The sequence below is a fragment of the Natrix helvetica genome, assembly GCF_964273705.1.
Source record: "Natrix helvetica genome assembly, chromosome: 3".
NCBI classification, from domain to species: Eukaryota; Metazoa; Chordata; class Lepidosauria; order Squamata; family Natricidae; genus Natrix; species Natrix helvetica.
Window position 1 is genome coordinate 169,986,206 of NC_138549.1, and position 24,769 is coordinate 170,010,974.

General features: G+C 45.4%; 1 protein-coding gene across 4 annotated transcripts in view; it reads right to left on the reverse strand.

The window, feature by feature from the left end:
- Positions 1 to 6,320: 6,320 nt before the first annotated feature.
- The window catches only part of NKAIN4 (sodium/potassium transporting ATPase interacting 4), a gene marked incomplete at its 3' end in the record, with an annotated part of 125,508 nt that continues 107,059 nt past the window's right edge, over positions 6,321 to 24,769 (reverse strand). The window contains exons 5-7 of one of the 4 annotated variants that reach the window (XM_081949827.1): positions 19,956 to 20,016; positions 14,935 to 15,019; positions 6,324 to 7,434 (exon numbers count right to left, since the gene is read on the reverse strand). In XM_081949827.1, coding sequence (XP_081805953.1) covers positions 7,425 to 7,434; positions 14,935 to 15,019; positions 19,956 to 20,016 — 156 coding nt within the window. Of the gene's footprint in view, positions 7,435 to 12,133; positions 13,493 to 14,930; positions 15,020 to 19,955; positions 20,017 to 24,769 lie in introns of those variants that run through there. The other 3 variants (XM_081949826.1, XM_081949829.1, XM_081949828.1) reach the window with 3 other exon arrangements.

Below are 24,769 nucleotides of genomic sequence, written 5' to 3' on the forward strand. Positions count from 1 at the left end.
GGGTTTTATGCCCTCTCTGGGCTTTTGAATTTGATCTTGCATTCTGATTGGTTGTCAGACTCCCATGGGGTCATGCAGAGGCAACTCTGTAGGCTGTCCTGAGTCCCAGGCTTGGTTGAGCCTTGCTGGGTGATGTGATCTTCCCAAGTGCCGTGTGGGGAGATGGGTAGAGGGCTAAGCCTACCTTTGCTGGATTTTGGGTGAAGGCATTTGCCTACGAATAGACCTAGCTATCTCTTTATCTCTTAAATAGGGACATCTGCTGTGAGCTATTGAGGAAGGTGGGGACTATTAAGAGTGAGTCTTTTTCCTTCCTAAAAACATGTTTTTCCATTTCTCATCCAGGGAAATATAATATTCTGCCCTTTTAATATTTCTTAGGATATTTCATTTTTCTAGGAGAGGAGAAAATTTTCCAGGCATGGTTTTCACAGAGTTCCTTGTAGCAAGTTTTATAAAGGCAATAGGCTTGGGTGGAATTACAAAAATTCAATACAATACAATAATACAATAGTAGAGTTGGAAGGGACCTTGGAGGTCTTCTAGTCCAACCCCCTGCCTAGGCAGGAAACCCTATATCGTTTCAGACAAATAGCTATCCAACATCTTCTTAAAGACTTCCAGTGTTGGGGCATTCACAACTTCTGGAGGCAAGTTGTTCCACTGATTAATTGTTCTGTCAGGAAATTTCTCCTCAGTTCTAAGTTGCTTCTCTCCTTGATTAGTTTCCACCCATTGCTTCTTGTTCTGCCCTCAGGTGCCTTGGAGAATAGCTTGACTCCCTCTTCTTTGTGGCAACCCCTGAGATATTGGAACAATGCTATCATGTCTCCCCTAGTCCTTCTGTCTCTTAAGCTAGACATACCTAGTTCCTGCAACCGTTCTTCATATGTTTTAGCCTCCAGTCCCCTAATCATCTTTGTTGCTCTTCTCTGCACTCTTTCTAGAGTCTCCACATCTTTTTTACATCGTGGCGACCAGAACTGAATGCAGTCCCTGAACTATTTCCCATGTAGGATTAATCTACAAGATCGAGCTAGAGTCCGTAAGAGTGAAAAATCTCTGATAGTCTTTCTAACATTTTTCCTAGAATCTTGGGAGGTGGCAGCTTTTTTGATGGGTAACAGAGACTTTTCATGGGCAACAGAGACTTTTCATGGATAACAGACAATATGGGTAGTCCTTGAGTTACGACCACAATTGAGCCTCACATTTATGTGGCTAAGTGAAACATTTCTTAAGTGATGTTGGCTCCGTTTTACTACTTTTCCTGCCAACGTTGTTAAGTGAATCATTGCATCTGTTCATTTAGTAACCCAGGTGTTAGGTTTGTCGGAAGGTCACCAAAAGGGATCTCGTGACCTCGGGACACCGCAACCGTCATAAATATGGGTCAATTGCCAAGCATCTGATTTCTTATCATCTCTCTTGTCTTAAATCTCTCTGATCATCCTGTCCCGTCCTGCCTAGTTTTGTGTTATTTCGATCCCAGGACATTCCAACCATCATAAATAAAAACGCTGACCTTGCCAGCTGCCAAAGAAATGGATCGGCAAGGCAGGTGTCGGGATGTGCGAGGCCTGGCTGCAACTGTGCCAAGGTAAGCAGTAGGGCATCTGCACCACCCCCATCTACCCCCTAGCTTAATTTTTACCCATGCACCCTGGAGTGGGCGGGGTCTTAATTAGGGCTTATTTTGGGTGGCAGGACTTATATTTGGGCCGTGGTGGCTAAGGCGCTGAGCTTTTCAATCAGAAAAGCCGGCAATCCGGCGGTTCGAATCCCTAGCACCGTGTAATGGAGTGAGTTCCCATTCCTTGTCCCAGCTTCTGCCAACCTCACAGTTCGAAAGCACGTAAAAAATGCAAGTAGAAAAAGAGGGACCACCTTTGGTGGGAAGGTAACGGCGTTCCGTGCGCCTTCCGTTTAGTCATGCCGGTCACATGACCACGGATATGTCTTCAGACAGCGCTGGCTCTTCGGCTTTGAAATGGAGATGAGCACCGCCCCCTAGAGTCACGAATGACTAGCACATATGTGCGAGGGGAACCTTTACCTTTAGGGCTTATATTGGATGCACATGTAAAAAAAAAATCAAGCTAGGACTTACTTTCAGGGTAGGTCATATTTTCGGGAAAACACAGCTGTATAAAGTCTGCCTTGAGCAGGGGATTGGATTAGAAGGCCTCCAAGATCCCTTCCAATTTCTATTTTTCTGGTTGACTCATTGCCCAATAATATCCGGAATCTTTATCAGTCTAGAACAGTGATGGCGAACCTATGGCACGTGTGCCAGAGGTGGCACGCGGAGCCATTTGTCAGGGTACGAGAGGCCCTGCCCTGTCAGCTGGCCAGCGTGCATGCGCGCGCTGGCCAGCTGAGTCCACCCTTTTTTAAAGCCATTTTTTGCCCTCCCCAGGCTCCAGAGGCTTTATAGGAGCCTGGGGAGGGTGAAAACAGCCTCCCCCGCCCCCCCCCAGACGCCCTCCGGAGGCATCAGGGAAGCCTCCAGACAGTCCATTGCTCGGAGGGTCATTTTGAGTGCTCTGAAGGCGTCAGGGAAGCCTCCGGACGGTCCCTGAAGCCTTCGGAGCGCTCAAAACGATCCTCCGAGCAAACCGGAAATCCGGGGAGGGCGGGGGGGCTGTTTTCACCCTCCCCAGGCTCCTATAAAGCGTCAGGAGCCTGGGGAGGGTGAAAAAAGCATGTAAAAATGGGGGGGGAGTGCCTGTAGTGTGCACATGCGCACTGGGGGTCGTGTATTGCATTATGGGTGCGGCACGCCCGCACATGACCCCCTTGCGCTCCCCCCACTTATGGCACGCGAGCCAAAAAAGGTTCGCCATCGCTGGTCTAGAAACTGACCGTTGCTTTTATACTACAATTGTCGTGTTTCCTGCCTCACTGTGGAGAGAAATCCTATGGCCCATTTTTCCGAGGGCTTAGCAGGGGTGGGGGGGTGGGGGCTTAGGGACCCAGAAAAAGCAAGTTCCACCTCTCTCTTCAACACTCACAATGAAACCCAGAGTGTCTTTTGCAATTCGCAACGATCTGTTTCCTTGGCCAGGATCCAAAACATACATCCCAAAACAAAACATTTCTTTTTAGTTGCAAACAAGCCAAAGGATCTATCATCCTTCCCATTAGCGCTTTGGCTGAAGTTTTGGCAACTGCTTAGTTCCCAAAGCAAACTGGGTCCAGTTTGCAATTCTTGGCTGAAGGACAAATCAAGCATCCTATCGCCCAGGAATTCTCCTTGAAACATAAAGCGAAGTATTCCCGCCAGCGTTGAGACTGAAGGAGCGGTTTTGTGGTTGCGTTCGTAAACACACACACAGGCACACACACACAGAGGCTGTCCTGCAATTCTGCTCTGAATCACTGCACCCAACACTCTGCAATTAATGAGAATACTCTCCATTGGGAAGATTTCTCTTCTTTGCCCCATATAACACTAGAGGTCTTCTTACTGCCAGAAATTGTGTTCCGGAAAGAAAGAGCAACTGAGGGTTAGTTTTCAGGGGGTGATATGGTGGGCATTGGTTTAATTTTGTTTTATAAGAAGAGAAGAAAGGCAGATAAAGAACATTATTGGGTGCATTACCTAGCCTTAAAGTCTTTAGAGATTTACACAAGACCCTATAAAGATCTAATAGAAGTTAGACAATAACCATCACCTTACAGGTCACACTGTACAATAATTTTATATGCTTCTGCAGATCAAGGTGGTTAGGTCTTCTGAGCGAGCCATCTAAAATTGCTTTCAAAGCTGGATCCAATTGAGAGGCTCTGAGATTTTAATCAAGTTTATTGACTTTATTATAGCTTCCCCATCTTGATCGGCTGCGATTCCCATAATGTCAAACCTGCTTGATCATGAGTTGGATGCCTGCGGCAAATCGGGGATAATTTATGAGTGTCCAAAATGTAGGCGGCCTTCTTCAATCTTCTGGTGCAGAACCAAAGGTATAAAGAATGCATCAAACTTTATTCCAGGTCTCTTAATGCTGTCGCTTACATGGCCAACGTTTTATCTATGATCACAAAAGGAGGAGACATCAACAGGATTGGGAGAAAATACCTGGGTTAGTAGAACTAAAAAATAAAAAATATGGTGATGAAGAGAGGAATAAAATCTGGAGTGATACATGATGTCCTGGAGGCTGTGGTTATAGAAGAACTGGGCGGTCAGAATTGTAGCACGGAGAACTCTGGATTGCACAATTGACCACAGGTTCACCAACCTAGATACCGTGTTTCCCCGAAAATAAGACCCGGTCTTATATATATTTTTCCACCAAAAAAAGGCACTAGGTCTTATTTTTTGGGAGGGGGAAACTCACCTTCTTCTGCAGCTGCTTGCTGGCACTCGCGCGGTGGTTGGAGTATCCAGGAGTCACGTGATCCCCTTTTGCAACCGTCTGACAAGCGAAGTCAAGGGGGAAGTCAGATTCACTTAACGACCATGTAACTAATCGAACAACTGCAGTGATTCGCTTAACAAACGTGGCAAGAAAAGTCGTAAAAACGGGGCAAAATTCCCTTAACACATGTCTCCCTTCGCAACATAAAATTTGGGCTCGGTGTGGTCGTAAGTTGAGGACTACCTGTATAGTTATGTCCATGCCAACGTAAGAGAGTCAGTCTCAATTCATGGGGATTTTAACTACCACAGCCATTAAAAACCATGTGCCATTTTTGCATTCTCCCTTCTTCTTGTCCCCCATCTTCATCCTTAAAGGTTCATTGCAATATCCATTGTAGGAAACTGCAGCTCTGCCATCCCAGTGCTAGAATATCTGCGGTTGGCTCACACAACTTTGTAACACAAAATGCAAAAGGTCCCAGATCCAGTTTCTGACATCTCCAAATAAAAGGTGGTAGAGATGTTATGGGTCCAACATTGACACAACCTGTGCAGTGTATGAAGTATTGTGGTCTACGTGTATAAGTTTAATCCTTCCCCTAAATCAGTGTGTCAGGCCTGCAGTCATATTCCTTTTAGGATCTTTGGCCTGCCACACTCTCTCTTATTTTTCTATGCTTTTTCCATTAGTGGGGAATTGGGAGGGGGGAATCGCAAGGAGTAGAATGTGTTGTTGTCAAAATTAAAAAAATGTCTTTCTAGAAGCCCAAGGTCATTCTTTGTCTCCGCACCTCTGCACCTGACCGGAACTGGATGGGTGGAAATGCCAGTGTGGCAGTAGAAGATTGGACCATGTGATGGACTTGTGGGTGTGGGGGTAAGGTTTTGAACTTTCAACTGGGTGGAAACCCAGGAAGCCTTCAGATTCGGGTTTCCACAGTTTGTACCAACATGTCTCTCTTACTAAATTGGAACTTTGATGAAAGCTATGCCTTGGACTCCGATTTAATTCTGGATGATATTTGGAACGCTGACACAGTGTTTCTCAAACTTGGTAACTTTCAAGAAAGGTGGACTTCAACTCCCAGAATTCCTCAGCTGGGTATGCGACTTTAAGATAGGTGGCAAGATGGGGAATTCCGGGAGTTGAAGTCCACCTTCTTCAAACCAATGGTCCTATCTATCCAGAATGTGGACCATTGGTTTGAAAGAGGGATAAAAGAGGCCATCTGTGTTAACCAGGGGTGGACTGCTGGTGGTCCGCAGGGGTTCGAGGGAACCTCTAGCTAAGATTCTGTGCAGTTCGGAGAACCCCCCAAACCCCACTCCTGGCTGGCCCCGCCCACCCCATCCCACCTCTCCCAGGAGTCTCCACACAGCCCATTTTGGATGCAGGTAAGTGCAGAGCATGTGTGGAGGCTCAGGGAGGGTGAAAACGGGCCTACCCGAAGTTCAGGAAGGCCAGAAATGGGACCATTTCCGGTGTCCGGAGAGCCTTGAGGAAAACCTCCAAAGCCCAGGGAAGGCAGAAAGCCCCCCCCCCCCCCGCCATGGTGCAGGTGGTCAACTAGGCCACGCCCACAATGGCCACGCCCACCCAGCAACTGGGCAGAGAAAAGCCCACCCCTGGTTAAAACTGAACAGCCCCCTCCTCAACAGAGAGGGAGGGATAAGACACCACATATCTCATGCCTACAAGGTAGTCCTTTTAGCGGTTTCAAGAAGATTCCGTACCGGTTTGCACTCTAATTCAGGTGACCCTGAGGCCACAACTCTCAAGAGGCCTCAATGGCTCTCAGAGAGAATGCAAACAACCAGAAGATGTCAAGAAACATGATTCCCTCCATCCCCCCCAGAACCGATGACGCTTCTTATACGAGAAGCGAAATGTCGTCCGGGGGGGGGGGGGGTAAAAAAGTCCAGTTGTCTTTTGACAAAGCACCTTTCAACTAACACATATTTATTTTAAATGAAAATGCAATAAATCATGAGTACGTCAAGACAATGGAGGGGAGCTAAAATTGGCCGGTTGTCTATGGCCCTGATGTGTTTGCCTAGAACAGGGGTCGGCAACGTTAAGCACTCAAAGAGCCACAAAGGTCTTAACTGGAAGCCACGGGTTCAGTTCTGGGACCAACCGGAAGGCTGGTTCCCCCACCAGAGAGTCTCCTCCTAGTGCGGCAGCCTTTTCCCTCTACCTGTCCTAACCGAAAGCCCGATCAATTGTGGAGCCGACTGGCGACAGGGAGTCTCAGCAGAGGAGCTCCAGAGCTGCAGATTGCTGAGCCCTGGCCTAGAACCTGGCGAAGCTTCCAATCAATTTTAATTGTCCTAAGTCAGGGGTGTCCAAACTTGGGAACTTTAAGACTTGCGGACTTCAACTCCCAGAATTCCCCAGCCAGCCATGCTGGCTGGGGAATTCTGGGAGTTGAAGTCCGCAAGTCTTAAAGTTCCCAAGTTTGGACACCCCTGTCCTAAGTGAAGAATAGTTGGAGAGCGAGTGGGGATCTTAAGGCTATTCCAAATCCTATTTCCTACGACACTTAGAAGAATTCCCAGATACAGATAATTTTAATTAACAGCTTGTCCATTAATAAGAAACCACAAAGTTGGAGATAGTTCAGGGTAGGTGAGGAGGTTGGAAGGGGAGTGAGAAGTAGTCCACTGATAATGACAAAAGTTTATGCCTCCAAATATCCAGAGGCGATGCAATTTCATTGTCATACGGAAGAAAAGAGTCAAATATGTATTTTCCAAAGGTTCTCTTCATAGTCCCAACGGAGTGAAGGTAGGGGGTTTGGGCAGGGAGGAGAGAGAAAGAAGGAAATATTCATTCATTCATAACAAAACCTAGAAATCCACTAATGAGGCATTGTCTGAGCAGATGCCAGCAAGCCTGAAGCACCAAGTAGAGGATAGTGATCCCATGGAGGCGTCGTGCTCTTTCACGTGGAAGGCATCTCCCATTCCTTGGCTGCCAACAGTACCCGGCCGAACATTTGGCGTTTCGGATGGGGATGGATGCTTCCCGCCTATCCAGTCACTGGGTCCTTCTCATTTATGCAGGCCTAGGAGAAAGTGTGAACACACACAAAAAAAAAAGAGTTTAGAGGAGAAGACAGAGGGGATCCCAGAGTGAGAGACCGCCAGCCATCTGCACACTTTGCCACCATTGTTCATGCAACATCGTACTCTCCTGGAAGTTGTTAACGTGTGTCAAGGATGTGTAAAGACACGGGAAGACGGTTTTGGGAGACAGGAGGAAGAACTGCAGACAAGACGCATGGCAAATGTCACGGAAGGGACCCTCCCTAATGTCTTGGGCGTGTGAAGGTGGGAAAGGGGGAGAAATGCATTTTCAGACTCGCAAGGCTGCTGCCAGTCTTGTGAGGCAGACCTGATAAAAAGAACTCAAAATCCAGAAGTACCGTATTTTTCGGCGTATAAAACGCACCACAATTTTGAAGAGGCAAATTTTTAAAAAAGTTTTTGCACTCTGCAGACCTCCCAAAAACAGCCTGTTTTTCATGAAAGCGGGCCCATTTTCCATTAAAAAAAAAGGGCATGCATAGCCTTTAGGAGGCTTATAGAGTACCTCTGGGGGCAGCGGGGGGGCAAAAACGAGCACAAAATGGCCCATTTTTCACTCATTTTTGCCGTCCCCAGCCCCCAGGAGCACTCTGGAAGCCTCCTAAAGGCTATGCATGGGCATTTTTGCAAAGGGGGTGGGGTTTCGGGAGGCAAAAAAATGCTGTATTCCATGTATAAGATGCACCCAGATTTCCACCCTCCTTTTTGAGGGAAAAAGATGCGTCTTATACCCCGAAAAATATGGTAAGTCTAAATGTATTGCAATGTTACCTTAACACAGGGGTCGGCAACCTGCGGCTCTTCATCCCTCTGCTGCGGGTCTCTGTCTCCGGTCGGCTCCACAATTGATAGGGCTTTCGGTTAGGACAGGTAGAGGAAAAAGGACGCCGAGCTAGGAGGAGACTCTATGGTGGGGGAACCGGACTGTTGGTCAGCAGAGAAAAAAGGATGCCGCACTAGGAGGAGACTCTATGGTGGGGGAACCAGACCTATGGTCAGGAGAGGAAAAAAGAATGCCGCACTAGGAGGAGACTCTATGGTGGGGGAACCGGACTTCCAGTCAGCTCCAGAATTGAAGGGGGGGCTTCTGGGTTAGGATCTTTGTGGCTCTTTGAGTGTTTAAGATTGCCGACCCCTGACTTAACAGAATCTTGTAGATTCTAAAAAGTATCTCTTAACAAAACAACAGAGTTGGAAGGGACTTTTGAGGTCTTCTAGTCTAACCCCCTGCTCAAGCGGGAGACCTTACATCGTTCCAAACAAGTGGTTATCCAGTCTCTTCTTGAAAACCTCCAGTGAAGGAGTACCCTCACCTTCTGGAGACCAAGCCGATCCACTGGTTAATTCTTCTCACTGATGGGAAATTTCTCCTCTCCTTGATTGGTTTCCATGGATGGGTTCTTGTCCTGCTTTCTGGTGTTTTGGAGAATAGGCAGCCCCTGAGATATTGGAATGCCAGCAGGCCTGAAGCAGCAAGTAGGGGATAGTGATTCCATGGAGGCGTGCTCTTTAAAATGGAAGGAGAACAATTCATCAGTGGAAGAACTTGCCTCCAGAAGTTGTGGATGCTCCAACACTGGCAGCTTTAAGAAGAGACTGGACAATCATTTGTCTGAAGTGGTGTAGGGTTTCCTGCCTGAGCAGGGGATTGGACTAGAAGACCTCCAAGGTCCCTTCCAATTCTGTTGTTCTATTCTGTTCTGTTCTGTTCCTATTCCTAATCTAATCTATTCCTATTCCTATTCTGTTCTATTCTTATTCCTATTCTATTCTAATCTATTATATTCTTATTCCTTTTCCTATTCCTATTTATTTTCCTGTTATATTCATTCTTATTCCTATTCCCATTCTATTATTCTGCTCAGTTTTGCAACCATGAAGTGACTTCATTGTGCAAATCCAAAGATCCAGCCAGGATAAGTGATGGGTTTTTCTCCCCCCCCCCACTCTCTCCTTCCTTTTGCAGCACCCCTTGGGAGACCGTTAGACATGCTAGAAAGAATTGTGCTCTACTAAAGTCCTCATGATACGTGCAAGGGATTTATTCACCAGAAACCTGCAAGAATTAGAGGAGCGAAAACTACACTCATTTACAATGGCTGCCGGTCAGTTTGCCGAGTGTAGAATCCCTGCGGTTTTCCAGGGCAGGTTTTGCAATCGGCAGCCCATCTGCTAAATTCTGCACTCTGTGTTCCCCACAGAAGGGAATCATTTGGTGTCAAACTCACTGCTACTTATAATGCTCGACTCTCTTGGTTGCGTCGGTGAGCAGTGCCGAAGCGCCAGCCATCGTGCCTCGAGAAGGCATTTTGACAGGGTCCTATTTACCACTGTGCTCAGGGCTCATATGATTCCAGCAGGGATGGACTTCAAAAATTTTAGCAAGGGGTTCTCTGCCCGGTTGCTGTGGGCATGGTGGGTCTAGTCAGCCTCCTGCACCACGGGGGGGGGGGGGGATTTTTGCCCTCCCCGGGCTCCAGAGGCTTTCTTCGAGCCTCCGGAAGGGCAAAAATGGCCTCCCCAGGCTTCGGAGGCCTTCTGGAGGCCGGATACAGTCCTGTTTCTGGCCTTCCTGAACTTCAGGTAGGCCAGTTTTTTGCCCTCCTCAAGCCTCCGCGCGTGCCCTGCACTTACCTGCATCCAAAATGGGCCATGTGGGGATTCCTGGGAGGGGCAGGGAGGGAGGGGCGGGGCCAGCTAGGAGTGAGATTTGGGAGTTCTCTGAACGGCACAGAATCTTAGCTAGAGGTTCTCCTTTAACCCCTGCAATTCCCCTGCAGCCCACCGCTGGTTCCAGGATGTAAGCATGCAGCGATTCTTCATCACCAATATTTTTATGCTATCTTGCTTGCAAAACGACCGGGCCCCCTCCTTTTTTCCCCTCCCCCTGGATCCGGAAGCCCCTCTTTCCTTCCTGCTTTGGCCCTGAGCTTCTTTCGTCCCGGATTAGTAAAGCAAGCAGCTTTCCCATTGCTCCACAGAGGCATCATGTAGCCCCACTTTGCATGGGGAAAAAAAAATCAATATTTAATCTCCGGCTGTCTCCATCCAAATGAGGAGCAATTTGGAAGGTATTCAATCCTGAAACTCAAAGAGTATTTAACTCCTCCTCCTCCCCAACTCCCAGGGCAGAGGTGTCAAACTCAAGGCCCGTGGGTGGGATCTGGCCCACGGGGTGCTTAGCTCTGGCCCGCAGGGCATCCCCGGAAACAGCGAAGTACCGGCCGGAGGTGCCTCTGCCGGTGAAAATGAACCTTGGCAGGGCCGCTCGTGGCCCGCCTGAGCTCCGTTTCCAGCTGCCACAACCTCCTGCAACCTTTTGCTGTTTTTTTTCTTCTAATTTGGATGATTTTTACCATGTGATTTAAATCAAGAGTCATTTCAGGTTCCCAAATAAATGAAGCTCTTTTGTCCCCCTGCTATGGCTTCCTGCCAGCTGAACCCACCACTGGCTGGCCCCGCCCCTCCCTCTCCTAGTCACTCCTCGCCTGAGAAGGCCAGGGCGATGGCAGCAGATGGATACTTGCCCCATATTCCAGCACGGGAGTGATGCGACCACCTGTACTCACCTCTTCTTCCAGCCCTTGTTGGTGCTGTGCCCACCTCAGTCGCTTGGGCTGCCCTGCAACTTTCTCTCTGCCCCGAGACCCTGGCCGAGCCGAGCTGCAGCTGATGCCAGTGCTCTCACCGCCTCCATGGCCTGCTTGCTGCTCTTGCAGCGCCTTGCACAGCAGACTTAAATTTAGCGCACTTCACAGTGGGGGAGACGGCATCCCCTCCTCTTCCTGGAGCCCATTACGACACGGAGCATTGGTCGCTTGGGGAGACGCGGGACTTTCTCTACGCCCCGAGACACTGGCCCAGCTCCTTTCCTCACTTCCCTCTTTCCAATCTTCCTTCCTGTTCTGATCTGGGCTTCCCCAAAAAGCATGAGGAAGATTCCTGGTCCTGACAAAAACCCCTTTTATTAAACGGATGTGAATCCCTCTCATTCACCTTCAGCCAAGGCCTGGCAAACAGACTTTCAAAGGAATATTTATGACTACGGACCTTATCTGACTTGGAAAGCTGCCATGTGAATATTTTCCAAATGAGGTGCTGTGCAAGGAAAGGCTGGGCACAGAGTCTCTGAGGTTCACAGACAGATCTTCAACAGATCTCTTTTATTTCCTATGGGGGGGCGGCAATTACCTTCTACCTGTGACTTTACTCCTAAGTCGACCCTGATTTAGCTGTTCTTTTCTTCTGGCTGCTCTGCGCATGCGCACACTGGGAACAGGCTCCAGCTGTTTCTCTGCCTCACTGCTGTCTAGCTCCGAAGGCACCTGATCACTGCCAGACGGCCTTGGCCCCGTTTCTGCCTCTGATGCAAAGCCTCGTCCAAGCCTTCCCCAGCCGCCAGGACTGGCCCATGTTCCTCCCCAACCTCCTCACTGTCCAACTCTACTGCTCCGCTGGCCACTGGTAGGCCACAACACTTCCTTTCTTCCTACATTCCCTCCTTCCTTCCTCCCCCTCTCTTTTCTTCCTTCCTCCTTCCCTCCCTTCCTTCCTCCCTCCCCTCTCTTCTTTCCCCTTTCTTTCCTTTTCCCCTTCCTTCCTTCCCTCTTTCCCTTTCTTCCTTCATCCCATCTCCTACCTTCCTGCCTCCCCTCCCTTCCCTTTTCCCCCCTTTTCCTTTCCATTCTTTTTCTTTCTTTCTCCAAATCCCACATTGCTAGACCTCTGTCAAATTAGCTCAGCCTTCCCCTTCTCTCTGGCATTAAGCGCAGCGCCTAGAAGAGAATGCAAGAGGAATGCAATTTGTGTGCCAAAAGTCTGACAGGCTTTGCATTCCATCCAGCTAATTCGGAAGAGGGCAGCTGGGTGACTGCCATATCCCGCATTCCCCCTCGTTTATTTATTAACGAAATTTGTTTGCCACCCACTTTGCCAACAAGGAGACTCTTCCTGAAATGCTATATTCTAAATTTTGCCCAAGTGCATTTGCAGAAGCTACCCCAGAAATATTAATAGGATCCCTGAAAATTTGGATGCTTTCTCTTCTTATACTGTATTGGAAAGTGAACAGACAATATGATGAATTGTAGGTTTGCCTACCTTTTTTTCTTTTTTTCAGTATTCTCATCATATTTTTATTTATTAGATGTTTATCCTGCCTTTATTACTTTATAAATAACTAGATGATAACCCGGAGTTGCCCAGGTGTTTATTTATAGGGGGAAAGTGTCCGAGCCAAACGTAATTTCTAATATTGGCTTTTCCCCCTTACCAGAGGAAGCCCCCTTGTGGAGTAGTGTGAAGCTGTTACCATGGCAACTCCACTGCGCTGTACAGTAGAAGCCATTTTAAGGCACAACAGGCTGTATCTTAACAGAACACACATCCGAGGGGTGTTAGGAATGTTTGACCCACAGTATTTTTCTCCAGAGCGTAAGTCATCTGTGTACCACGTTTGGTTAAAATTGCTTGTGGCGTGCTGAAATACACACACACACACACACACACACACACACACACAAACACACTCACCGACATTTTAATATATATAGATACTATAATAATATAATCCTCCTGTTTTCCCCACAACAACACTGTGAGGTAGGTTAGGCTAAGAATGAGTGACTGGCCCAAAAATCATCCAGCTGACTTTCATACCTAAGGCGGGACTAGAACTCACCATCTCCTGTCTCTTTCTCTTCTATCCATAATGCATCTCAGTAACCCCATTCTTACACTGCATTCCACTCTACAACCATAATTTATTGATTTTTTATTTCTTTATTAATCATCGTTTGATGTTGGTAAGGCAAAATGAAAATGAATCTGCAAGCTTTTTCTCAGACGCAACACCAAATGGATGGTTAGAATCATAGAAGAATCGAATCCAGTCCCTTGGTCTGCGCAGGATTTTCATAGTAAAAAAAGTTGGCAGAACGGATGAAATTAGTTGGGGAATCTTTGTGATCACAAGATTCAGAAGTGGCCTTAGGCGGAAGTCAAGATGGTGGCTACAAGGGTCAGTCCAAGCTCCACCTATTTAAAAATGTGATTGATATTTAATAGACAGGCAGACAGATGATAGATAGATGGATGGATGAAAGATAGATGATAGATATAGATAGATAGATAGATAGATAGATAGATAGATAGATAGATTAGATAGATAGATAGATAGATGATAGATAGATAGCTATAAATAGAGAGAGAGGGAGAGAGAGATACATAGATTGCAAACTGACAGAAAGATTGATAAATAGATATAGACCAATAAATGACACACACACATACACACACACACTGATACAGACTGATAGATGAGATAGATAGATAGATAGATAGATAGATAGATAGATAGATAGATAGATAGATAGATAGAGTCAAACTGATAGATGATAGATAATAGATGATAGACAGATCGATAGATGACAAATAGATGATAGAGAGAGATACAGACCATAGATAATAGCTAGCTAGCTATCATCTGTCGTTGATAGGCAGATAGGTAGGTAGTTTAGGTAGGTAGGTACGTAGACAGACAGACAGGAAGACAGATAGACAGGAAGACAGATGATAGATAGATAGATAGATAGATAGATAGATAGATAGATAGATAGATAGATAGGTAGATAGGTAGATAAATAGATAGATGATGGATGATAGATAGATAATTAGATAGATAGATGATAGATAGATAGATGATAGATAGATGATAGATAGATGATAGATAGATAGATAGATAGATAGATAGATAGATGATAGATAGATAGATAGAGGATGGATGATAGATAGATAATTAGATAGATAGATGATAGATAGATAGATAGATAGATAGATAGATAGATAGATAGATAGATAGATAGATAGATAGATAGATGATAGATAGATTGATAGGATAGATGATAGGTGGATGGATGGATGGATGATAGACATCAGACAGACAGATTTACTCACAACCATTTCCAAATGTCTAAATGCACAATATGTGTCCTTATTACACACAACGAATCAATACAACATTACAGGGCCTACTATCAAAATATAGTGCAGTATATTTAACAACATCAGTGTGTGATTGATGGATTGATTTTACATGTAAGCAGCTATGTTATGTGCAAACACCTGATAGACACACAGACAGACATACATTATGTTATAGATTGATAGAGAGAGATAAAACAGAGAGCGAGGCAGAGGTAGATATAGACAGACAGACAGACAGATTTAGAAAGACAGATTTAGAAAGACAGATTTAGAAAGACAGATTTAGAAAAAACAGCTAGACAGATCCAAGTTCTACCCATTTTCTGTGGGCAGTGTATCTTTGTGAAACTTAGATTGTACCCTTATGGAAGCCATTTTGACTTTTTTTTTAAATTAAAAAAACCACACCCTGTAGTCACCCCTAATAAAATTCTCTGATTTATTTCAAGAACCACCAAGGAAAGAACCTCGGAGCCTCCTTACAGCATACTTACAGGTACGTCTGCTTGAACAAAAGATTGGAAGGCTTTTCATTAACATGGTAGAGAGGGAATGGGTCAAATCCACCAATGAAATCAACTGAAAGAAAGAAAAAAAAATCCACAACACAAGCAATAACAATGGCACAATTGAAACACAATGAAAGGAAGATGAGGAGGACAGCAGGGAAGAGGGCACGAAAAAGACGCAGGCGTAAAACACAAAATGAAAGCAAAGGGTGCAAAATAAAAGGGCATGAACTCATTGAAGCATGCAAAGGCCCCAATGATTTTCACAGGAGAATTAAACACATACTTAATTGTCCCATGTTTTTAAATAATTCGGTCCTGATAGCGCTAGGAATTTCCCCCAAATCGTTTGCAAACAAGCAATGCCTGCGTCTACAAAATGAAAGCCTGCAGATACAGACTTTAATCATAGGATGCTATTCAAGCCGTTTAATTAACAGAAGAGCAGGCAACAATTAACAGATTGGAAGGGGCCTTGGAGGCCTTCTAGTCCAACCCCCTTCTCAAGCAGGAAACGCTATACTATCTCAGAAAATGTGGTTATTCCGCAACCATCATAAATGTGATCCGGTTGCCAGGTGCCCAAATTTTGATCGTATGACCCTGGGGATGGTGCAACGGTTGTAAGTGTAAAAAACAGTTGTAAGTCACTTTTTTTCAAAATAACAGGGACAGAAGGGACCTTGGAGGTCTTCTACTCCAACCAGTGGTGGGATTCAAATAATTTAACAACCGGTTCTCTTCCCTAATGATTTCTTCCAACAACCGGTTCACCAAACTACTCAGAAAGTTAACAACCGATTCTCCTGAAGTGGTGCGAATGGCTGAATCTCACTCTGAGTCCAACCCCTTGCTCAGGCAGGACACCTTGTATCATTTCAGAGAAATGATTGTCCAATCTTTTCTTAAACCCCTCCGGTGTTGGAGAATTCGCAACCTCTGAAGGCAAATTGTTCCACTGATTCACGGTTCTCACTGTCAGGAAATTCCTCCTTAGTTCCAGGTTGCTTCTCTCCTTAGTTAGTTTCCATTAGTTGCTTCTTGTTGTTCTGACCTAGGCTTTCCCAGAAGCTGAGGAAGAGGAGGAACAGCTGGGTCCAATGTCTGACGCACGGATGTGCAGAAGGCAGAGGAGAGGAGAGCAGTGGAAATCTATGGGCCAGTCCTTGGGAAAAAAGAGCCACTGCTGCTAGCGAAGCCCCACCCTAGCTCTAGGGATAAAAGGCAGGGGGCGGAGATGAATAGATGTGGCAGACAACTATTCATCTCCCTGCCGGACGGACCGCTTAGCCTGCGGGGGAAAGAGAAACTTTTTGCTCCAAATAAAGGGAATATTGGTTAACTACAGAGGGTTTGTCGTGTTTGCAGAGCTGGATCAGAAAAACAATATTTAAATCGTAACATTTCTCCAAGTCTTCGGGAGGGTGTCCCCCGTGACAACATTAGATTTATATGCCACTTTTTCTGCAGGGGAATTAGACTCCTAAGACTCTATTATAACCGCTCGTCTCCATAAAATAAGTTTGGGGCCCCTTTGTGGACTTGATGTTTCTGGTCTGGCCCATCCCGTGGGGCTGACATCACCTGACCAGGTGCCTCTCTGTCTCTCCTGCTTCGTATCAAAGGAACAATTTCAAAGAATTGCAGAGAATAAAAGCACCGCCAATTAGTTCTGGTCAGTGGAAGGCCACGTCCTTCCAGAGTTTGAAATATCTGTGGTTTTTTAAAGGTATAAATTATTGGGTGACTTGGCACCTTGCAAGACGAGAGCAGAGGAAACGGCTTGAAATGAACTATGGATTTCTTGATAAATCATCGCCACATCGTTGCTTTTCCATTTGAAGTTATTGAGAAATACAGATTGTTCCCCCCCCTCCAACTCAACTGCCTTCTTCTCTTTTCAATTCCGCTTCCTGCCCCACGTCGTTGTCCTTCCAAAATGCCAGCCCATTTATTAAATGGACAAGTGAACAAGAGAGGAGATGAGACAAAGAGATGCGGACGGAAGAAAGAAAAAAAGCTACTTAAATTTTCTTTCTGTCTCTATTAATTTGGAGAAAGACAACCAACAAATGAATTATAGTGCTGTGCTGGGTAAATTTCAAATTGCCCCCTGCCTCTTGTCCCCAGAGTTAGGGTGAGGCTTCCCTAACAGCGGTGGTTCTTCCTTCTCAAGGACTGGCCCATAGATTTCCACTGCTCTCCTCTCCTCTGCCTTCTGTGCATTCAGGTGTCAGGCACTGGACCCAACTGTCCCTCCTCTTCCTCATCAGCCACCTCCAGACCTGGGGGTTGTTGACTCTCCATCTGAGGGCTGACGGACGGCCCAGGCTTCACCTCTCTCTCTCTCTCTCTCTCTCTCTCTCTCTCTCTCTCTCTCTCTCTCTCTCTGCCAGCTCCATTCCCTCTTCCCCCTCGGAGCTCTCAAGTTGCGTTGATGCTGACCCTGTCTCCCACGCCTCCCTCTCCTCTGATTCGGCTGTTAGAGGGGCCAGCGTCCAACAGGCCACGACGTTGCCCTTAGGGTCCCTTCTGAATGTTCGTGAGGATACAGGTAATCTTCGACTTATAACCACAACTGAGACTGAGAAATTTCCGTTTGCTAAGCACAACAGCGGTTAAGTGAGTTTTGTTCCACTTTACAACCTTCCTTACCACAGTCGTTAAGTGAATTGCTACAGTTGTGACGTCAGTAACACGTTTGTTAAGCAAATCTGGCTTCCCCCTTCACTTGACTTGTCAGAAAGTCGCAAAAGGGGATCTCACACGACCCCGAGATGCAACCGTCATAAATACGAGCTGGTTGCCGGACGTCTGAACTTCGATCCCGTGACCATGGGTTAATGTCGCAACGGTGGTCAGCGTGAAAAACGGGCACGTCACTTTTTTCAGTGCCGTTGTAACTTTGAATGGTCCCCTAAACGAGCTGTTGTATTTTGAGGACTCCCTGTGTGGTGTTTTTCTATGCTAACGTTTCATTGTACACCACCCAGGATCCCTCCTTGAGGAAGACGGTTGGCTCAAAAAAGGTTGAAAAAACAAATTAAAAAGCAAAACACAAAGTTTTCCCAAAAGGTTTGCCTCCCCAGGTCCAGACAATGTCTGAGAAGTTGAGACATCGCCTTTCAAAAACGATGATGCTGTCTCCAATTGGCCGCTAAATCATTTTAGGCGCATGAAATGCGATGCAATTTGCTTTCAGAGTCCTCTAGTTACCGTTATTTATCTTGGCTCAGGGTGAGAACAATGCAAGCCATTAATTGCAAAGCCCTAGAAATCCAGAGGTCAGCTCTGTTGCCATTGGGATCAATAAAAGCCTCTCCGATCAAGAACACGTTTTTTTTTTAGGCAATTCTGAAAAGTAATTGACATACTCTAAACCCTAATCCCATGTTTTCTAATACTCGTTCTCTGATCTGCTGGAAGAAAATATAGCCACAGAGCAATTGAAGCTAATGCATTGTTTAGCGGAGGATTAGTGATCTAAGACCATTATCTACTGAGCCAGCCAATATACTTTGAGGCAGCAATCGCAGAGTCTCCGAGAAAGTGTCCCAGGTACAAAGTTTGCCCCCCCCCCCCCACTTTCACGCTGAGAGAGGAATTCCAAACTCAGGTGTAAAAAATCAAAAACAAAATTTCAAGTTGGCTGATGTAGAATCTACTTCTGCTTAACTTCCTTCCTTCCATCCTTCCTTCCTTCCTCCCTTCCTTTACTTCCTTCCCTCTCTCTCTCCCTCGCCCCCTCCCTCCCACTCTCATCTTCCATCCTTACTTTCCTTCCTCCTGCCTTCCCTCCCATATTCTTCCTTCCCCCCTCTCTCCCTTGCTCTCTTCCCTCCCCCTCATCTTCCTTCCTTCCTCCCTCCTGCCCTCCCTCCCATCTTCTTTCATTCCTTCCCCCTCTCCCTTGCTCCCTTCCCTCCCCCTCTCATCTTCCTCCCTCCTTCCCATCTTCCTTCATCCATCTCTCTCTCTCTCCTTCTCTCCTTCCCTCTCTTCCCTCCCTCCCTATATTCCAACATCAGATTGTTCTTTAATGCATCTTCAAATTGCGCTATTTGCCTATGAATGTATTCTTCCTCCATATTCAGCCTCCTATAGTTCCTCTATATGGATGGATGGATGGATGGATGGGGAGGGAAGGGGAGGGAGGAAGGGAGGGAGGAAGGAAAGAAGGAAGGAAGGAGCAAATGGCTGCATTATAGGTAGTTAAAATCTAATATTGACTGTTAACATTCATGTTAAAAATAGTGTTCGGTGATCACTTGCCCATCTGCATAAAGTCAGGGAATTCTTTGAAGAGTTTTTGAGAAAAAGAAGGAAGAAAAAGCTTGAATTTCACCCTGCTTTCTTCCAACCTACCCTCTTTCATTTTTTTACCTGGTTTACCAAATTACGGTATACGATAAAATGTACTGAAGACTTAAAAGACGACCCAGTAGATGACACCTAAAGGCCAATTCTGCTAAACAAGCACATTTTCTGCAAATCATTTCCCTCCCCCTACGATGTAGTTTGCGGATTATCCCACCAACGGATGCCTTTCTGTAAACATTTTAATTTGAGAACAACTTGTCCCAAAAGGTGGCTTTTTGCAAAAGACAACTGGGCTTTGTTTTTTCCCTTGAAGACGTTTCGCTCCTCAACCAAGGAGCTTCTTCGGTTCTGACTAAATGGTGGAGGACGGAAGGATTTCTACTCCTTGCAGCCCTCTGTTCGTTAGTCCAGTTGCCTTTTGAAAAAGCACCTTTTGCAACCGCCATAAACCCGGATGACAAGAGAATCTCCATAGACAGGGAGGACAAGTGGATTAGAAAAGCATCGTCCTTTTGTTTCGGCTCATTTAAAAAAAAAAAACGCCTGTCTTGAAATATCCATTGAACCAATTTGTTCCCCATTGATAACAATATCTCTTCTCCTGTACCGACGTCTTCAGCTACAGTCCTTGAAACACTGAAAAGAAAGTCATTTAATCAATAGACACTGTGCGGGCAGGTACTCACAACTGTCTTCTTCTTCTGTAAAGACACTGACAACGTAACAGGCGTACACAAATCCCACCAGCTGGAAAAGAAACAGAAACAGAAACGATGAAAAATCTTTGCATTACGTTTTTTATATTGCACTAAATCAGGATCCTCAAACTACGGCCCCTGGGCCGGATAGGCCCACTGAAGCAATTATTTTTCGGAGTATAAAATGCACCTTTACCCCCCCCCCAAAAGAGGGTGAAAATCGGGGTGCCTCTTGTATACTGAATAGAGCATTTTTAGCCTCCCGAAACCCTGCCCTCTGCAAACATGGCCGTGCAAAGCATTTAGGAGGCTTCCAGAGTGCTCCTGGGGGATGGGGAGGGCTGGGGAGGGCAACAATTTGCTCGTTTTTGCCCCCCCCCAGCCCCCAGGATCACTCTACAAGCCTCCTAAAGGCTATGCATGCCCTTTTTTTGGAAAAAAATGGGCCTGTTTTCACGAACAACAGGCCATTTTTTGCTTGTTTTTGCTTACCCAGCCCCCAGGAGCACTCTACAAGCCTCCTAAAGGCTATGCATGCCCTTTTTTGACAAAAATGGGCCATTTTTGGGAGATCTGCAAGTGTTTTTTTTTAAATGTGCCTCTTCAAAATCTTGGTGCGTCTTATACTCCAGTGCGTCTTATACTCTGAAAAATACAGTACTACCGCTCGCTGACGGGAGGGGGTCCTTCAGGCACTTAGCTTGGCTGCCTGTTTAGTAGCTCCAGTCCATCCCTCCTCCCTCCCTGGGAGTCCAGGCGCTTCAGTGAGTGGCGCACAAGACTTCGGCCAGGCTCCTCAAAAGACAGAGTTTGCAGGGGGCCACTCTAGCGCATGGGCTGGCTACAAGACAAACATTCATTCTTGACGTATTTGAGATTCCTAGCTGCAATGGACAGCAAACCTAGGATTGATCCCGGGCGCTTCTCTCCGCTAACAGGAGGCCAAGCTAAGTGCCTGAAGGACCCCATCCCATCACTAATTCATATTAATGGTCCACAGGATTTAAAATTATGAATTTAGTGGTCCCTGAGGTCCGAAAGGTTCATGACCCCTGAACTAGACAACTTAGTTTCTCTTTTAAGACGGCTCGTGGTTGAGCTCTTTCTTCTAAGATTGTTGGTGATTGAACTGTTTCCTCTTCTTAGAGTACATCTTGATCTTGGAGTCCTAGTGGACAACCATTTAAATATGAGCCAGCTGTGTGCAGCAGCTGCCAAAAAAGCCAACATAGTTCTAGGCTGCATCAACAGAGGGATAGAATCAAGATCACGTGAAGTATTGATGCCGCTTTATAATGCCTTGGTAAGGCCACACTTGGAATACTGCATTCAGTTCTGGTCGCCACGATGTAAAAAAGATGTGGAGACTCTATAAAGAGTGCAGAGAAGAGCAACAAAGAGGATTAGGGGACTGGAGGCTAAAACATATGAAGAACGGTTGCAGGAACTGGGTATGTCTAGTTTAATGAAAAGAAGGACCAGGGGAGACATGATACCAGTCTCAAAATATCTCAGGGGTTGCCACAAAGAAGAGGGAATCAAACTATTCTCCAAGGCACCTGAGGGCAGGACAAGAAGCAATGGGTGGAAACTAATCAAGAAGAGAAGCAACTTAGAACTGAGGAGAAATTTCCTGACAGAACAATGAATCAGTGGAACAACTTGCCTCCAGAAGTTGTGAATGCTCCAGGGGGTTGGACTAGAAGACCTCCAAGGTCCCTTCCAACTCTGTTATTCTATTTTATTTAGAGGCCAGAATACGTATCTCTTCAGCGTTGACACAGTGTTCCTTCTCTAACTTTTTTTTTTTTTTGCAAAAAAAAAAATGTTTTTAAAAAATTATCCAACTTCTTTCCAGGAAGGGCCCTGCTGCATTCCATTAGTTCCCCCTTGCAATCCTTATTACCTTGTCTTTTCCGTGCCTAGGTGATGTATGCTTCTCCTTTATTAAAAATGAATGACTCCATTTTCCTAGACTTCCCTCGTCCATCATGCTGTCCTCCTGCGGTGTGAGTAATCGTGAAGCTTCTAATTCTTAATTAAAGTGGATTGAGTGCACCGTGGAAATAAATAATAAGGGATAACGGTAGCCTTAAAAAAAAAGTTAGCCTCCCCTTGAAAGGTTGGGGCCAGGAACATTGGGACTGAGATTCTCTCCTCGTGTCAGAAATGCCCAGCATGCCAGAGACCAGGGTTATGATCGGAATGGATTGCTTGGCTGATCTTGTGATGGTATGAGTAATAAAGTAACATCAAGATTTGTCTTTATAACACAAAAGAGATAAAGTGTATGGTGAACGGTGTCGGGAACTGGGTACACCTGAGTATAAGGCACACCTAAATTTAGAAGAGGAAAACAACAACAAAAAGATTTTTGGCCTCCATGAGCTGCATTTTCAGCCCTTTGTGGGGAACTTTTTTCAGCCCTTTTCCAGCCTTTTTTCTACCCATTTTTGCAGCTTTTTTTGGCCTGTTTTGAGGCTTTTTTCAACCTGTTTTTGAAACTTTTTCGGCCATTTTTTAAGGCTTTTTTCGACCCATATTGAGGCTTTTTGGGGCCCGTTTTGAAGCTTTTTTCAGCCCATTTTGAGACTTTTTGGGGGCCCATTTTGAGGCTTTTTTCAGCCCATTTTGAGGCTTTGGGGGGCCTGTTTTGAGGCTTTTTTCAGCCCATTTTTGAGGCATTGTTGGGCTGGTTTTTTTTAAAAAAAAAGCCCCCAAAAGCCTCAAAAACAGTTCAAAAAGCCTCAAAAACAGTTCAAAAAGCCTCAAAAACGGGTTGAAAAAAGTCTCAAAAACAGTTCAAAAAGCCTCAAAAACGGGTTGAAAAAAGCCTCAAAAACGGGTTGAAAAAAGCCTCAAAAACAGGCCAGAAAAAGCCTCAAAAACGGCCAGAAAAAAGCCTCAAAAACAGTTCAAAAAGCCTCAAAAACGGGGTTGAAAAAAGCCTCAAAAACAGGCCAGAAAAAGCCTCAAAACAGGCTGAAAAAAGCCTGGAAAGGGGACCAAAAAAAGGCCTAAAAGCGTGCCAAAGAAAACCTGAAAAAGGCCCAAGTATGGGGCGTGCAGAGCTCAAACAAATGGCCCGCAAGTAGGTGGGGCTTCGGCAACATTTGGTCTATAAGACACACATTTTCACCCCTTTTTGGGAGACAAAATGGTGCGTCTTATAGTCCCAAAAATACGGTATGTCTCATCTGATGCAGAGAAGGATTAGGGATGACATGATAGCAGTCTTCCAATATTTGAGGGGCTGCCACAAAGAAGAGGGGGGTTTCACCTATTCTCCAAAGCACCTGAGGCCAAGACAAGAATAACAGGTGGAAGATTATTAAAGAGAGATTCAACCTGGAACTAAGGAGAAATTTCCTGAAAGGGAGAACAATTAAAGCAATGGATGGAAACTAATCAAGGAAAGAAGCAATCTAGAGTGAAGGAGAAATGACTCATACTTATGACAGCTGCTGTGTCCTGTGATCTCATTTTGCAACCATCGGACAAGCAAAATCTAGGTATCTATATAAGCACCAACGCTAACTTTGTGGCTCATAATTAATTCTTCCTCAGACTTCTATGCTCCACAAGATGGTCTTGAGGTAAGCTCTTTTGCTCTCATCATTCATCACACAAGATGCATTTAGCATCTACAGAAAAAGGAGGAAAACAATGAATTGGACTTTGACAACGAGTTATAAAAGCCAAGAAAGAGGACTTCCAGAATGTGGAATTGTTGTTTCCAGGACTGAAAAAGATTTGGGAGATGGTTGCGCAGAAAACCAACAGCAAACACCTGGGTTATCAGTGAAGAAATCCTCCATTTGCAGGAGGAAGGTTGTTACAAAGAAAATAAGATTCTATTATTATATCGTGTTTCCCTGAAAATAAGACAGCGTCTTATTTTCTTTTGACCCCCGAAATAAGCATTTGGTCTTATTTTCAGGGAGGTCTTATTATTTTTGAGGTGCAGGAGGCGGCGAGTGAGGTCACCTCATGGCTGCTGCTGTGTTGCAATATTTTTGGGGAGGGCTTATTTTTGCATATGCACTCAAAAGCCCAATTGGGCTTATTATCCAGGGAGGTCTTATTTTCATGGGGAAAGGATGGACAATCTCAAGAAAACTAGTTTGAACTTTTCTACGGAGCTGATTTCCAAGTCTGGTTTACCTCTGGGGATGACAAAACCTGATTCAGCCTAAGTTAGCTACAAATATCAATCGTTGCTTCAGGTTTATGAGGGAGTGATTTGTCAATGATATGATGGAAGGGTTGCTCTCCATGGTACTGAACCAAAGCCCTCTCATCTGTTACTTGGACTTTTGCACAAGTTCTGTTCCACTTGTATCCCTCTGGGCTGAACTGCCCTGTCTGTTTGTCTGTCAGCCATCAACAGGCACATAGATATAAACAACATCTACACATCATTCAAAAGAGACAATAAATAAAGCCAAAAAGGAAACCAGAGACCAAAACACTTCCTCACAGCAATCAACACCCAAGTAGAGATTAATAACAAGATTGATACCCAACCAACAATCAAGAAGTAAACAATACCCCAATCAAAGAACTACCAACTCAGAAAAAACAAACAATAAAACAACAGCCTAATGAAGGAAACATTACCATAAAAATTGACAGGGCAAGTCACTAGTATACAATCAGAGAAGAAACCATGCTTCCTTCTACTACTGATGATGTTACCTACTGAGGTAATGAAATGTCTGCAAGAAAACAACCAAGCTCAGAGAGCATCAAAAACCCCACAGTCCTGTCTGTGCTATTACAATACAATACAATAGCAGAGT